The 16153-nt window shown below is 45.5% G+C and overlaps 1 protein-coding gene across 1 annotated transcript in view; it reads right to left on the reverse strand.

Annotated features, from left to right (window-relative positions):
• Nucleotides 1-3742: 3742 nt before the first annotated feature.
• The window catches only part of dnah6 (dynein, axonemal, heavy chain 6), a 174425-nt gene continuing 162014 nt past the window's right edge, over nucleotides 3743-16153 (reverse strand). The window contains exons 74-81 of the mRNA XM_071408196.1: nucleotides 16026-16147; nucleotides 15602-15731; nucleotides 14791-14918; nucleotides 12321-12506; nucleotides 8153-8225; nucleotides 7297-7448; nucleotides 6603-6825; nucleotides 3743-4088 (exon numbers count right to left, since the gene is read on the reverse strand). Coding sequence (XP_071264297.1) covers nucleotides 3985-4088; nucleotides 6603-6825; nucleotides 7297-7448; nucleotides 8153-8225; nucleotides 12321-12506; nucleotides 14791-14918; nucleotides 15602-15731; nucleotides 16026-16147 — 1118 coding nt within the window. The 3' untranslated portion in view covers nucleotides 3743-3984. The remainder of the gene's footprint in view (nucleotides 4089-6602; nucleotides 6826-7296; nucleotides 7449-8152; nucleotides 8226-12320; nucleotides 12507-14790; nucleotides 14919-15601; nucleotides 15732-16025; nucleotides 16148-16153) is intronic.

The following is a 16153-nucleotide window of genomic DNA, read 5'->3' on the forward strand; positions in this document are numbered from 1 at the left end:
ATCATCACTGTGTCCAAATGTCTGTGGTAATATATTTATGGACACAGACAGAAAGCCCCTTTCCCCATCCACACCTCAGCTTTTAGATGAACTGTCTGATCCCTTTAAACAACCGACTGGACCGTCTCAATTCAATGTCAGTGCATTTGTAAAACAGTTTTTTTTATTTTTTACAAATGACAGGGACTCGAAACGCACAAAAGGTTTTGAACACATTTAATGGAATATCCGTTGTGTTTCGCTCCAGCCTTGCAGCACAGTCTGCCAGTAACACAATTTATCATGGAACGCGTTTTAATAACATTTTAAAAATGAACTAATACAGTTGAATTCGTAAGTTTACATACACCTTAGCCAAATATATTTAAACTCAGTTTTTCCACAATTCCTGACATTTAATCCTAGTAAAATTTCCGTGTCTTAGGTCAGTTAGGATCACCACTTCATTTTACGAATGTTAAATGTCAGAATAATAGTAGAGAGAATGATTTATTTCAGCTTTTATTTATTTCATCACATTCCCAGTGGGTCAGAAGTTTACATACACTCAATTAGTATTTGGTAGCATTGCCTTTAAATTAACTTGGGTCAAACATTTCGGGCAGCCTTCCACAAGCTTCCCACAATAAGTTGGGTGAATTTTGGCCCATTCCTCCTGACAGAGCTGGTGTAACTGAATCAGGTTTGTAGGCCTCCTTGCTCGCACACGCTTTTTCAGTTCTGCCCACACATTTTCTTTAGGATTGAGGTCAGGGCTTTGTGATGGCCACTCCGATACCTTGACTTTGTTGTCCTTAAGCCATTTTGCCACAACTTTGGAAGTATGCTTGTGGTCATTGTCCATTTGGAAGACCCATTTGCGACCAAGCTTTAACTTACTGATGTCTTGAAATGTTGCTTCAATATATACACATCATTTTCCTTCTCATGATGCCATCTATTTTGAGAAGTGCACCAGTCCCTCCTGCAGCAAAGCACCCCCACAACATGATGCTGCCACCCCCGTGCTTCACAGTTGGGATGGTGTTCTTCGGCTTGCAAGCCTCCCCCTTTTTCCTCCAAACAAATAGATGGTCATTATGGCAAAACAGTTCTATTTTTGTTTCATCAGACCAGAGGACATTTCTCCAAAAAGTACGATATTTGTCCCCATGTGCAGCTGCAAACCGTAGTCTGGCTTTTTAATGGCGGTTTTGGAGCAGTGACTTCTTCCTTGCTGAGCAGCCTTTCAGGTTATGTTGATATAGGACTCGTTTTACTGTGGATATAGATACTTTTGTACCTGTTTCCTCCAGCATCTTCACAAGGTCCTTTACAGTTGTTCTGGGATTGATTTGCACTTTTCGCACCAAAGTACGTTCATCTCTAGGAGACAGAACGCGTCTCCTTCCTGAGCGGTATGACGGCTGCGTGGTCCTGTGGTGTTTATACTTGCGTACTATTGTTTGTACAGATGAACGTGGTACCTTCAGGCATTTGGAAATTGCTCCCTAGGATGAACCAGACATGTGAAGGTCCCAAATTTTTTTCTGAGGTATTGGCTGATTTCTTTTGATTTTCCCATGATGTCAAGCAAAGAGGCACTGAGTTTGAAGGTAGGCCTTGAAATACATCCACAGGTACACCTCCAATTGACTCAAATTATGTCAATTAGCCTATCAGAAGCTTCTAAAGCCATGACATAATTGTCTGAAATTTTCCAAGCTGTTTAAATGCACAGTCAACTTAGTGTATGTAAACTTCTGACCGACTGGAATTGTGATAGTGAATTATACATTTAAAAAATCTGTCTATAAACAATTTTTGGAAAAATTACTTGTGTCATGCACAAAGTAGAGGTCCTAACCGACTTGCCAAAACTATAGTTTGTTAACAAGAAATTTGTGGAGTGGTTGAAAAACTAGTTTTAATGACTCCAACCTAAGTGTATGTAAACTTCCCACTTAAACTGTACATCGCATCTATTAATTTATTAATGATGTCGTCACTTGACTCCCTAACCACCATATCTGTTGAGTAGACGGCCTCTTTATACAACACGACGAGTCCAGTCACACTACTCAACATCTTCCACTTCTCCATTACCATGGCAGCGTCGATACAGGGGACACTGATGCAGTACTGTAGCCGTGTATCAGACACCTCGACAGCAACGGCCTGTCATAGCGTCCACACAGATAATTGATCTAGATAAACGGCAGGTGAAGAGAGGAAACAGTGAAGACCAGAGTGACTCCTCAGCACCATTTCTATCCCTCCATCTCTCTTTTTGCTCTCCTCCTCCACCTCGCTCCCTGAGGGTGTGATGAACATATATAGAACCAGGCAAAAGTTTGGACATACTTACTCATTCAAGGGTTTTTCTTAATTTTTACTATTTTCTACATTGTAGAATAATAGTGAAGATATTAAAACTATGGAATCATGTAGTAACCAAAAAAGTGTTAAACAAATCTAAATATATTTGATATGAGATTCTTCAAAGTAGCCACCTTTTACCTTGACAGTTTTGCACACTCTTGGCATTCTCTCAACCAGCTTCACCTGGAATGCTTTTCCAACAGTCTTGAAGGAGTTCCCACATATGCTGAGCACTTGCTGGCTGCTTTTTAACTCAATTGGGTTGAGGTCAGGTGGTTTACATGTTGCGTCTATATTTTTGTTCCGTATAGAGCCCTGTGTGTTCCGTATAGAGCCTTGTGTGTTTCCATATAGAGCCCTGTGTGTTCCGTATAGAGCCCCGTGTGTTCCGTATAGAGCCCCGTGTGTTCCGTATAGAGCCCCGTGTGTTCCGTATAGAGCCCCGTGTGTTCCGTATAGAGCCCCGTGTGTTCCGTATAGAGCCCCGTGTGTTCCGTATAGAGCCCCGTGTGTTCCGTATAGAGCCCCGTGTGTTCCGTATAGAGCCCCGTGTGTTCCGTATAGAGCCCCGTGTGTTCCGTATAGAGCCCCGTGTGTTCCGTATAGAGCCCCGTGTGTTACGTATAGAGCCCTGTGTGTTCCGCATAGAGCCCCGTGTGTTCCGCATAGAGCCCCGTGTGTTCCGTATAGAGCCCCGTGTGTTCCGTATAGAGCCCCGTGTGTTCCGTATAGAGCCCCGTGTGTTCCGTATAGAGCCCTGTGTGTTACGTATAGAGCCCTGTGTGTGCATTCTAATGTTGACATCACAATGGGTGAGCTACTGTGTTGAAATAACTTTTCAGTAACAGAGGCTAAATATATGGTGTTTTTCCTCAGAGAAAAATGGAATAGATTAAGTCAACAGTGGTTTTTAAATGCAGGAGGACAGCGTTTTGTTAGAGGTGGTTCACGATCGCAGGTGTCCCTTCAGCTGAGAAGGACAGGGGGCTCATTTATGTTGGGGGAGATGCAGGACGCTGAAGTAGCATCACATTACATGTGAATTAGAGTTTGCCTGACCACGCATCAGATGCATTTTACGTGATGCTCCTGGTGAATATTGACGATCTACTCTCCCTTTACATTTGCAGGCTACACGAGTGACTATTAAAGCACTGCGGTCTACATTTCCTGTCGACTGTGTGGGGGGGGGAAATAAAGGCTTGTCGGGAGCTGGGGCTGTCCGACGCAGGTGTGTTAATATGTTATTACAGTTCACTGAAAGACAAGAGAAATTGACTGAATTGAACACACCAAATCAAATCTGATTGGTGACAGGTGTTGCGGGTGTAGGGACATGCTCTTCTCCCATGCACACAGCAAAATGCACAAACGACAACAGCACTGCTACATGGTATTTAATCAAAGCTACTCAGAAAATAAAATAAAAATGGCATTTTGGGCCCCATATAAATACTCCGCCTGATTAGCAGGAACAGAGTACACAGTAGAATACTTCTCAATACAGTCATTACAAACAGTCAGTGGTTTCCAGAAAACGAGTCCATAGAGAATGGGCTTCACCAGTGCTGCTGGTATTGAAGGTGCAGAAGTACAGCAGTGTGTGTGCCTGTGGGTGGGTCACTACTCGTTGAGCTGACAGAGCAGGGCTGAGGCCTTGGTGATCCAGTAGTCACTAGGCAGGCTGGACGGCAGCATCACCGTCACCACAAAGTTAGTAGAGTGGCCTGAGGGAGAGAACACACAGGTCTGTTACTATCTGTACATGATGTAGAGAACACACAGGTCTGTTATTATCTGTACATGATGTAGAGGACCAGAGAACACACAGGTCTGTTACTATCTGGACATGATGTAGAGAACACACAGGTTTGTTACTATCTGTACATGATGTAGAGGACCAGAGAACACACAGGTCTGTTACTATCTGGACATGATGTAGAGAACCAGAGAACACACAGGTCTGTTACTATCTGTACATGATGTAGAGGACCAGAGAACACACAGGTCTGTTACTATCTGTACATGATGTAGAGGACCAGAGAACACACAGGTCTGTTACTATCTGGACATGATGTAGAGAACCAGAGAACACACAGGTCTGTTACTATCTGTACATGATGCAGAGAACCAGAGAACACACAGGTCTGTTACTATCTGGACATGATGTAGAGAACCAGAGAACACACAGGTCTGTTACTATCTGTACATGATGCAGAGAACCAGAGAACACACAGGTCTGTTACTATCTGTACATGATGCAGAGAACCAGAGAACACACAGGTCTGTTACTATCTGGACATGATGCAGAGAACCAGCACCAGCCCTGAAGAACACATTACTAGCTTGATCACCACCTGGGTCCACTTTACTAGGGACCAGTGAGGGACAGGGCTGGAGATAGGTAGTAGGGCTCTGGGTAGGTAGGTAGGTAGTAGGGCTCTAGGTAGGTAGGTAGGTAGGTAGTAGGGCTCTGGGTAGGTAGGTAGTAGGGCTCTAGGTAGGTAGGTAGTAGGGCTCTAGGTAGGTAGGTAGGTAGGTAGTAGGGCTCTGGGTAGGTAGGTAGGTAGGTAGTAGGGCTCTGGGTAGGTAGGTAGGTAGGTAGTAGGGCTCTAGGTAGGTAGGTAGTAGGGCTCTAGGTAGGTAGGTAGTAGGGCTCTGGGTAGATAGGTAGGTAGGTAGTAGGGCTCTGGGTAGGTAGGTAGGTAGGTAGTAGGGCTCTAGGTAGGTAGGTAGTAGGGCTCTAGGTAGGTATGTAGGTAGTAGGGCTCTGGGTAGGTAGGTAGGTAGGTAGTAGGGCTCTAGGTAGGTAGGTAGTAGGGCTCTGGGTAGGTAGGTAGTCGGGCTCTAGGTAGGTAGGTAGTCGGGCTCTAGGTAGGTAGGTAGGTGGTAGGGCTCTAGGTAGGTAGTAGGGCTCTGGGTAGGTAGTAGGGCTCTGGGTAGGTAGGTAGGTAGTAGGGCTCTATGTAGGTAGGTAGTAGGGCTCTAGGTAGGTAGGTAGTAGGGCTCTAGGTAGATAGGTAGGTAGGTAGTAGGGCTCTAGGTAGGTAGGTAGGTAGGTAGTAGGGCTCTAGGTAGGTAGGTAGGTAGGTAGTAGGGCTCTAGGTAGGTAGGTAGTAGGGCTCTAGGTAGGTAGGTAGGTAGGTAGTAGGGCTCTAGGTAGATAGGTAGGTAGGTAGTAGGGCTCTAGGTAGGTAGGTAGGTAGGTAGGTAGGTAGGTAGCTAGTAGGGCTCTAGGTAGGTAGGTATGTAGTAGGGCTCTAGGTAGGTAGTAGGGCTCTGGGTAGGTAGGTATGTAGTAGGGCTCTAGGTAGGTAGGTATGTAGTAGGGCTCTAGGTAGGTAGTAGGGATCTAGGTAGGTAGGTAGTAGGGCTCTAGGTAGGTAGGTAGGGATCTAGGTAGGTAGTAGGGCTCTAGGTAGGTAGGTAGGTAATAGGGCTGGAGGTAGGTAGTAGGGCTCTAGGTAGGTAGTAGGGATCTAGGTAGGTAGGTAGGGATCTAGGTAGGTAGGTAGTAGGGCTCTAGGTAGGTAGGTAGGGATCTAGGTAGGTAGTAGGGATCTAGGTAGGTAGGTAGGTAGTAGGGCTCTAGGTAGGTAGGTAGGTAGATAGGTAGGTAGTAGGGATCTAGGTAGGTAGTAGGGATCTAGGTAGGTAGGTATTAGGGCTCTAGGTAGGTAGTAGGGATCTAGGTAGGTAGTAGGGATCTAGGTAGGTAGGTAGGGATCTAGGTAGGTAGGTAATAGGGCTGGAGGTAGGTAGTAGGGCTCTAGGTAGGTAGGTAGTAGGGCTCTAGGTAGGTAGAGAATAGGGCTCTAGGTAGGTAGGTAGGTAGGTAGTAGGGCTCTAGGTAGGTAGAGAATAGGGCTCTAGGTAGGTAGGTAGGTAGTAGGGCTCTAGGTAGGTAGAGAATAGGGCTCTAGGTAGGTAGGTAGGTAGGTAGTAGGGCTCTAGGTAGGTAGAGAATAGGGCTCTAGGTAGATAGGTAGAGAATAGGGCTCTAGGTAGGTAGGTAGGTAGGTAGGTAGTAGGGCTCTAGGTAGGTAGGTAGGTAGGTAGGTAGGTAGTAGGGCTCTAGGTAGGTAGGTAGGTAGGTAGGTAGGTAGTAGGGATCTAGGTAGGTAGTAGAGCTCTAGGTAGGTAGGTTCCCTCTAGGTAGGTTCCCTCTAGGTAGGTTCCTGAATTGAGTCTGTTCTGAGGGCAAAAGGCGGTGCAACTGAATATTAGGTAGGTGTCCTTACCTGTAGTAGACAAAGTCCCAGCCCTAGCTGAGGTCTTGTACAGCGGAGCCTGGTAGAGAGACGGATCAGGGTCATAGTTCTGCTGGGGTTCGAAGTGCACCACGGGAAGCATGGCGTTCATCACCCGCGGAAACGCATCCTCGATCACCATGTTGACGTCGTCCCAGCGACTGGCGTCCATGAACATCCCGTGCACCAGCACGCCGTCGTTGATGGTGGGTAGCTATGGAGACAGAGTGGTACTGTAGTTACCATAATGTCATATTATGATACATTATGATTAGAGGCCTGGGTTTTCGACAATCATGTCACATGACCTGGTTTTGAACCTTTAGTTAAAGCTGTATCGTCCAGCACCATCTTCAGACAGTTGTTTTCATTTTAGGTCTAATTCTCATTTCTGGATGAGGCTTTAAATAAAGGTTCACATCTAGGTCATGTGACATGGTAGTCCAGAACAGAGGGTCCTAATAATGATCCAGATACGGCTCTCCAGGACCTGACTAGTTGACCGATTCAATGATGACCTCTAAACATCCCACAGAGGTCAAAGTGTGTTGGAGTCATTTCTATCAGCGAGTAGCTCCTTCATGTTTTACAGTCAGACTTTGCTTTGGAGGCATGATGCAGTAAACTCCTTCCTGCCCTCAGGGCAACCAGTCTAAATATGTCCCTCTCCCCTCCCTGTAGCTACCTCAGAGTCCATGTCCAGCTCGCCCCCAGCCGGTAGGGTCTTCAGCGCCTCGCTCACGGCCCCCTGGTCTAGGTAGACCGGCAACACGTTGAAACGGAAGTTGAGCTCGTCGATGGGGAGGTTATAGGTCCTGGCGTGGTTCTGTAGCGCCCCTACAGGACAGGAGGGGGAACAGCACAACAGCATTTCAACATCTCAGTAACCAGTTTGGTACTTTACTTTGGACTGATCCCAGGCCTGTTCAATAATAACAGGATTTATAAATATACAGCACCTCTCTCAAACCCAACAACATACTATATCAGTGGTCACCAACCGGTCCATCTCCAAGGCATTTCTAGTCCATCGCCAAACATTTCTGTAAAAAGCCCAACGATAAAGCCTTGTGTTCCTATTTTTATATTCGTCTCGGGCTGTTGGTGGTAGGTGCAGCCATCTCAGCTGCCCTGCGCGCCGGGTATGTGACTGAAGGTACAAACTCTGCCTTCCCAGTGGGCCTGGAGAGGAAATCAAGTGCACTATGCCACCGCTGGCCAATCAGATGCTCAGATGACCATGTTTGCAGTAACGTAGCATGCATGTAAGAAAGCTACGGCAAAATTGATACTGTGAGATTTCAAAACGTTTAAAACCACGACTAGAGAGAGACTGTCAACGAATACAGCAGAGAGCTGCTGTTTTTATGAGTGAGTTCATGTTTAAGTTCTTACTCAGCACTGTCAACACTTTGTATTCAGCACTTTTATAAACCATAAAATGCACTTTCTTCCTATTTCTACTCAGCGCTGCAACAAGCACTGCAGCTGTAATGAATGAGGAGGAAAGTGTAGACACAGTGGAGACGGTGTGTACTGACCAGTGAGGAAGCCCTGAGGGAAGAATAGTCCAGAGATCCAGAAGGATTTGGGCTGACCCCGTGTGATCCAGTTCTACACAAACACACAGACAGAGAGGAAGTTTGTTTCCCTGCATGAACACACACGCACACACACACACACACACACACACACACACACACACACACACACACACACACACACACACACACACACACACACACACACACACACACACACACACACACACACACGAAGGGGAGAGTGATTTTGTTTGGGTTATGTTAATCTCAGTTCCCAGAACCTAATGTTAAGGCTGTCACCAGAGACTGGGGTTCTGTTCATCTCGGTCGGTCTGTGTGTAGACATTTAGGGATTGCGTAACACACAGTAAGACCAGTCTCCCGGAACAGACGCTTCAGTCTGGGGCGACGGAGCGAGTGCACAGAGAGAAAGAGAGATGGACGGAGAGCAGAGAGAGATTATTACCTAGTTCACTGGCTTTGGCAATGTTAACATCTGTTTCACATGCTAATAGAACATGTAAATTGATAGAGGAGAGGGAAGACTGGAGATAGAGACAAGCAAAGAGAGAGAAGACTAGGGAGAGAGAGGGAGAACAAAGAGAGAGAAAAGAGAGAGAAGACTAGGGAGAGAGAGGGAGAACAAAGAGAGAGAAGACTAGGGAGAGAGAGGGAGAACAAAGAGAGAGAAGACTAGGGAGAGAGAGGGAGAACAAAGAGAGAGAAGACTAGGGAGAGAGAGGGAGAGCAAAGAGAGAGAAGACTAGGGAGAGAGAGGGAGAACAAAGAGAGAGAAGACTAGGGAGAGAGAGGGAGAACAAAGAGAGAGAAGACTAGGGAGAGAGAGGGAGAACAAAGAGAGAGAAGACTAGGGAGAGAGAGGGAGAGCAAAGAGAGAGAAGACTAGGGAGAGAGAGGGAGAACAAAGAGAGAGAAGACTAGGGAGAGGGAAAGAGAGAAAGAGAGAGAGAGAGAGATAGAGATGGGTAAATACAGAGCAAGGGCACAGAATAATAGAAAGTGGGAGAAAGAGAGAGAGAGAGAGATAGAGATGGATAAATACAGAGCAAGGACACAGAAGAATAGAAAGTGGGAGAAAGAGAGAGAGAGAGAGATAGAGATGGATAAATACAGAGCAAGGACACAGAAGAATAGAAAGTGGGAGAAAGAGAGAGAGAGAGAGATAGAGATGGATAAATACAGAGCAAGGACACAGAAGAATAGAAAGTGGGAGAAAGAGAGAGAGAGAGAGATAGAGATGGATAAATACAGAGCAAGGACACAGAAGAATAGAAAGTGGGAGAAAGAGAGAGAGAGAGAGATAGAGATGGATAAATACAGAGCAAGGACACAGAAGAATAGAACGTGGGAGAAAGAGAGAGAGAGAGAGATAGAGATGGATAAATACAGAGCAAGGACACAGAAGAATAGAACGTGGGAGAAAGAGACGAGAAAGAAAGAAGTCAGTCTGAAGTGGACGGCGTGCTGCTAATGTTTAAACATGATTCTCTCATCACATCATCCCATCTCACTACCCCTGATAATGACTGTGTGTGTGTGTGTGTGTGTGTGTGTGTGTGTGTGTGTTTCTCTCTGCCTGGAAGAGGTTCCTGTAAGCACCACACCATATGTTAAAAGAGTCTTCCCGTCTGAGCTAATGAGAAAATCCACATTCGTGTGTGTGTGTGTGTGTGTGTGTGTGTGAGAGAGAGTGTGTGTGTGTGTGTGATCACAGAAATGTTAACAACAAGAGGACACATACATAGATGTTCTGTTTCCACTGTATCGTACTACATTGCCTACATATGTAAAACACACTCATGCACACACAAACACAAGAGTCTTCCCATCTGATGTAATGACAACACACAAACACAACAGTCTTCCCATCTGATGTAATGACAACACACAAACACAACAGTCTTCCCATCTGATGTAATGACAACACACAAACACAAGAGTCTTCCCATCTGATGTCATGACAACACACAAACACAAGAGTCTTCCCATCTGATGTAATGACAACACACAAACACAAGAGTCTTCCCATCTGATGTCATGACAACACACAAACACAACAGTCTTCCCATCTGATGTCATGACAACACACAAACACAACAGTCTTCCCATCTGATGTAATGACAACACACAAACACAACAGTCTTCCCATCTGATGTAATGACAACACACAAACACAACAGTCTTCCCATCTGATGTAATGACAACACACAAACACAACAGTCTTCCCATCTGATGTAATGACAACACACAAACACAACAGTCTTCCCATCTGATGTAATGACAACACACAAACACAACAGTCTTCCCATCTGATGTAATGACAACACACAAACACAACAGTCTTCCCATCTGATGTAATGACAACACACAAACACAAGAGTCTTCCCATCTGATGTAATGACAACACACAAACACAACAGTCTTCCCATCTGATGTAATGACAACACACAAACACAACAGTCTTCCCATCTGATGTAATGACAACACACAAACACAACAGTCTTCCCATCTGATGTCATGACAACACACAAACACAACAGTCTTCCCATCTGATGTAATGACAACACACAAACACAAGAGTCTTCCCATCTGATGTAATGACAACACACAAACACAACAGTCTTCCCATCTGATGTCATGACAACACACAAACACAACAGTCTTCCCATCTGATGTCATGACAACACACAAACACAAGAGTCTTCCCATCTGATGTCATGACAACACACAAACACAAGAGTCTTCCCATCTGATGTCATGACAACACACAAACACAAGAGTCTTCCCATCTGATGTCATGACAACACACAAACACAACAGTCTTCCCATCTGATGTCATGACAACACACAAACACAACAGTCTTCCCATCTGATGTAATGACAACACACAAACACAACAGTCTTCCCATCTGATGTAATGACAACACACAAACACAACAGTCTTCCCATCTGATGTCATGACAACACACAAACACAACAGTCTTCCCATCTGATGTCATGACAACACACAAACACAACAGTCTTCCCATCTGATGTCATGACAACACACAAACACAACAGTCTTCCCATCTGATGTAATGACAACACACAAACACAACAGTCTTCCCATCTGATGTCATGACAACACACAAACACAAGAGTCTTCCCATCTGATGTCATGACAACACACAAACACAACAGTCTTCCCATCTGATGTCATGACAACACACAAACACAACAGTCTTCCCATCTGATGTCATGACAACACACAAACACAACAGTCTTCCCATCTGATGTAATGACAACACACAAACACAACAGTCTTCCCATCTGATGTCATGACAACACACAAACACAAGAGTCTTCCCATCTGATGTAATGACAACACACAAACACAAGAGTCTTCCCATCTGATGTCATGACAACACACAAACACAACAGTCTTCCCATCTGATGTAATGACAACACACAAACACAACAGTCTTCCCATCTGATGTAATGACAACACACAAACACAACAGTCTTCCCATCTGATGTAATGACAACACACAAACACAACAGTCTTCCCATCTGATGTCATGACAACACACAAACACAACAGTCTTCCCATCTGATGTCATGACAACACACAAACACAACAGTCTTCCCATCTGATGTAATGACAACACACAAACACAAGAGTCTTCCCATCTGATGTAATGACAACACACAAACACAAGAGTCTTCCCATCTGATGTAATGACAACACACAAACACAACAGTCTTCCCATCTGATGTCATGACAACACACAAACACAACAGTCTTCCCATCTGATGTCATGACAACACACAAACACAACAGTCTTCCCATCTGATGTCATGACAACACACAAACACAAGAGTCTTCCCATCTGATGTCATGACAACACACAAACACAAGAGTCTTCCCATCTGATGTAATGACAACACACAAACACAACAGTCTTCCCATCTGATGTAATGACAACATCCACTCATGTCTGAGAGAAGTAAATATAGTGTTTCACTGTGTCGTAGTACATCAATACATATGTACACAAATAGTGGTTTGTGGGTAAATTGTGTCTGACTCATGACTTAAAGAGAGGTTCATTGACCCAACTGTACAGCAAGTCATGTGTGTATGAGAGAGAGATGTCTGTGTGACCTCTATGAAGCAGGTCCTGAGGGCCAGGTCTTTAACCCAGCTGGCCAGGGGTTTCAGGGAGGGGTAGGCTGAGGAGCTCCAGTGGTTTGGAACCTGGTTGTTGAGGAAACTGGTGTAGATCCTCTCCATCTCCTCTGACATCACCACCAGCCCTGCTATAGCCTTCTGGAGGGTACACAGAGACACCTGGGGAGGGAGGGAGGGGAGGGAGATGGGGAGGAGAAGTGTTTGTGGGTGTTTATTTGAGCCATCCACAAGACAACATCATAAACCCAGAGGTCACCACTGCAGTAAGGATATGCCAACAATGTGGCTGCAGCATCTGTCCATATAAACACACACAGAGCAGCATCTGTCCATATAAACACACAGAGCAGCATCTGTCCATATAAACACACACAGAGCAGCATCTGTCCATATAAACACACACAGAGCAGCATCTGTCCATATAAACAAACACAGAGCAGCATCTGTCCATATAAACACACACAGAGCAGCATCTGTCCATATAAACACACACAGAGCAGCATCTGTCCATATAAACACACACAGAGCAGCATCTGTCCATATAAACAAACACAGAGCAGCATCTGTCCATATAAACACACACAGAGCAGCATCTGTCCATATAAACACACACAGAGCAGCATCTGTCCATATAAACACACACAGAGCAGCATCTTACATTTATATATATCTTACAGTATATTACATTTACTTAAGTATTCAACCTTTGCTATGAAACTGGAAATTGAGCTCAGGTGCATCCTGTTTCCATTGATCATTCTTGAGATCAGTGGAGGCTGCTGAGGGGAGGACGGCTCACAGTAATGTCTGGTACGGAGCAAACGGAACGGCATCAAACACACGGATGTATTTGTGTATTTGATACCATTCCACTGATTCTGTTCCAGTCATTACAACGAGCCCATCCTCCCAAATTAAGGTGCCACCAACCTCCTGTGCTTGAGATCTATATAAGGTACCCACAGCTGACAGTGCATGTCAGAGCAAAAACCAAGCCATGAGTTCAAAGAAATTGTCCGTAGAGCTCCGAGACAGGATTGTGTCGAGGCACAGATCTGGGGAAGGGTACCAAAAAATGTCTTGAGAATTGAAGGTCCACAAGAACACAGTGGCCTCCATCATTCTTAAATGGAAAAGTTCGGAACCACCAAGACTCTTCCAAGAGCTGGCCACCCGGCCAAACTAAGCAATCAGGGGAGAAGGGCCTTGTTCAGGGAGGTGACCAAGAACCTGATGGTCACTCTGACAGAGCTCCAGAGTTCCTCTGTGGAGGGGAGAACCTTCCAGATGGACAATCATCTCTGTAGCACTCCACCAATCAGGCCTTTACAGTAGAGTGGCAAGACGGAAGCCACTCCTCAGTAAAAAGACACATGACAGCCTACCTGGAGTTTGCAAAAGGCACCTAAAGACTCTCTGACCATGAGAAACAAGATTCTCTGTTCTGATGAAACCAAGATGAACACTTTGGCCTGAATGCCAAGCGTCACGTCTGGAGGAAACTTTGCACCATCCCTACAGTGAAGCATGGTGGTGGCAGCATCATGCTGTGGGGATGTTTTTCAGCGGCAGGGACTGAGAGAATAGTCAGGATCGAGGGAAAGATGAATGGAGCAAAGTACAGAGAGATCCTTGATGAAAACCTGCTCCAGAGTGCTGAGGACTGGGGCAAAGGTACACCTTCCAACAGGACAACAACCCTAAGCAAACAGCCAAGACAATAGAAATGGCTTCGGGACAAGTCTCTGAATGTCCTTGAGTAGCCCAGCCAGAGCCCCGACTTGAACCCGATCTAACATGTCTGGAGAGATCTGAAAATAGCTGTGCTGCGACGCTCCTCATCCAACCTGACAGAGCTTGAGAGGATCTGCAGAGAAGAATGGGAGAAACTCCCCAAACGCAGATGTGCCAAGCTTGCAGCGACATACCCAAGAAGAATCGAGGCTGTAATCGCTGCCAAAGGTGCTTCAACAAAGTACTGAGTAAAGGGTCTGAATACTTATGTAAATGTGACATGTTTATTTGTAAAACATTATTTTTTTTAAAGCCAACATTTTGGAACTTTTTTTTTGCTGTGTCTTTATTGGCTATTGTGTGTAGATTGATGAGAGAAAAAACTACATTTAATACATTTAAGGCTGTAACAAATAGAATAACAAATAAGAATAAGGCTGTAACAACATGTGGAAAAAGTCAAGGGGTGAATAGATTGAGAATGCACTGCATGTCCCTTCCCTATGCCTCTGGGGACCTTCCATTGTGACCTAGTGGCAGCAGCTGGAACCATGGACCCATATAGCTGTCCTAACATTTCATCAAGGACCTTTTCAATGCATTTCCATTTCCAATCATCATCTCCTGATTTCACAGCATTTAAATACAATGAAAAATGAATGGCTGACAACTGGGACGCCTGACCTCTAATGCCTGACCCCTGACTCACCCTGAGGACCCGCAGCAGGTTGTTAAAGCGGTCTACTTCCTGTCCGAGGACGGTGGTGAGGGAGTTGAGGCGTCCGTTAGCGTCACGAATAAACAGAGCCTCCGCTGCCTCATCCATATCCAGACACTCTGAGGAGACAGACCGACAGAGAGACAGACACAGACAGACACAGACAGACAGAGAGACAGATCAGACAGACAGAGAGACAGTCAGACAGAGAGACAGTCAGACAGAGAGACAGATCAGACAGACAGAGAGACAGTCAGACAGAGTGACAGACACAGACAGAGAGACAGACCGACATAGAGACAGTCAGAAAGAGAGACAGACACAGGCAGACAGACCGACAGAGAGACAGGCAGACAGATCAGACAGACAGACAGAGAGAGAGACAGACAGAGAGCCAGACCGACATAGAGACAGTCAGAAAGAGAGACAGACAGACAGAGAGACAGACACAGACAGACAGAGAGAGAGACAGACAGAGAGCCAGACCGACAGAGAGACAGTCAGAAAGAGAGACAGACAGACCGACAGAGAGACAGGCAGACAGATCAGACAGTGACCACACTATAATGAGTGTAGAGAGACTAACTTTAATTTCAAACCAAAGCGAACATCAAACCGTAAAAGCACCAGAATAAATCAAGCCTGAGACATGTGTGTGTGTCTGTGTCTGTGTGTCTGTGTGTATGTGTGTGTGTGTGTGTGTGTGTGTGTGTGTGTGTGTGTGTGTGTGTGTGTGTGTGTGTGTGTGTGTGTGTGTGTGTGTGTGTGTGTGTGTGTGTGTTTATGTGCGTCTCTCTCTCACCCGGGATCTTGGCGAGGATGGAGTCGGCCAGCTCGTGGACGATCTCATCGTTGCTCTTTCCCCCGCCGCGGGCTGACGAGCGAGGCTGTACCTCCAGGATGGTGTTGATCAGGGTCATGGTCTCCAGACGCTGTACAGACAGACAAGACCTCACCGTTTTAGGGATGACTAGTAACCCACAGGACACAGACAATATACACCTACAGTATGTATCCATGTTGTCAGCATCAAAGATAACGTGCTCCTCGTAACTGGCTAAACACATGTTTTGTATTAGTGATCTGACCTCTTCTTTTCAGACAGTACATGAGAAAAATCTGTCGAAACAAATTTGATTTAGGTACTGTATAGTTAATTTTCCCCAAGCCAGTATTAGCCCACTGAGCTAAAGGTCAGGGTATATAAGCAGGGTGAAGTGTCTGACCTGGAAGGCGAGGTTGGCGTTCTCATGCATACCAAAGATCTCAGGGTCGTCTATGAGAGGAAGGTTCTCTATGTACCTGTTATAGTCACTCAGTCTGTCTGCCTCGGGGGCAAAGTAGACACCTGACA

This window comes from Salvelinus alpinus, chromosome 6 (assembly GCF_045679555.1).
Source record: "Salvelinus alpinus chromosome 6, SLU_Salpinus.1, whole genome shotgun sequence".
NCBI classification, from domain to species: Eukaryota; Metazoa; Chordata; class Actinopteri; order Salmoniformes; family Salmonidae; genus Salvelinus; species Salvelinus alpinus.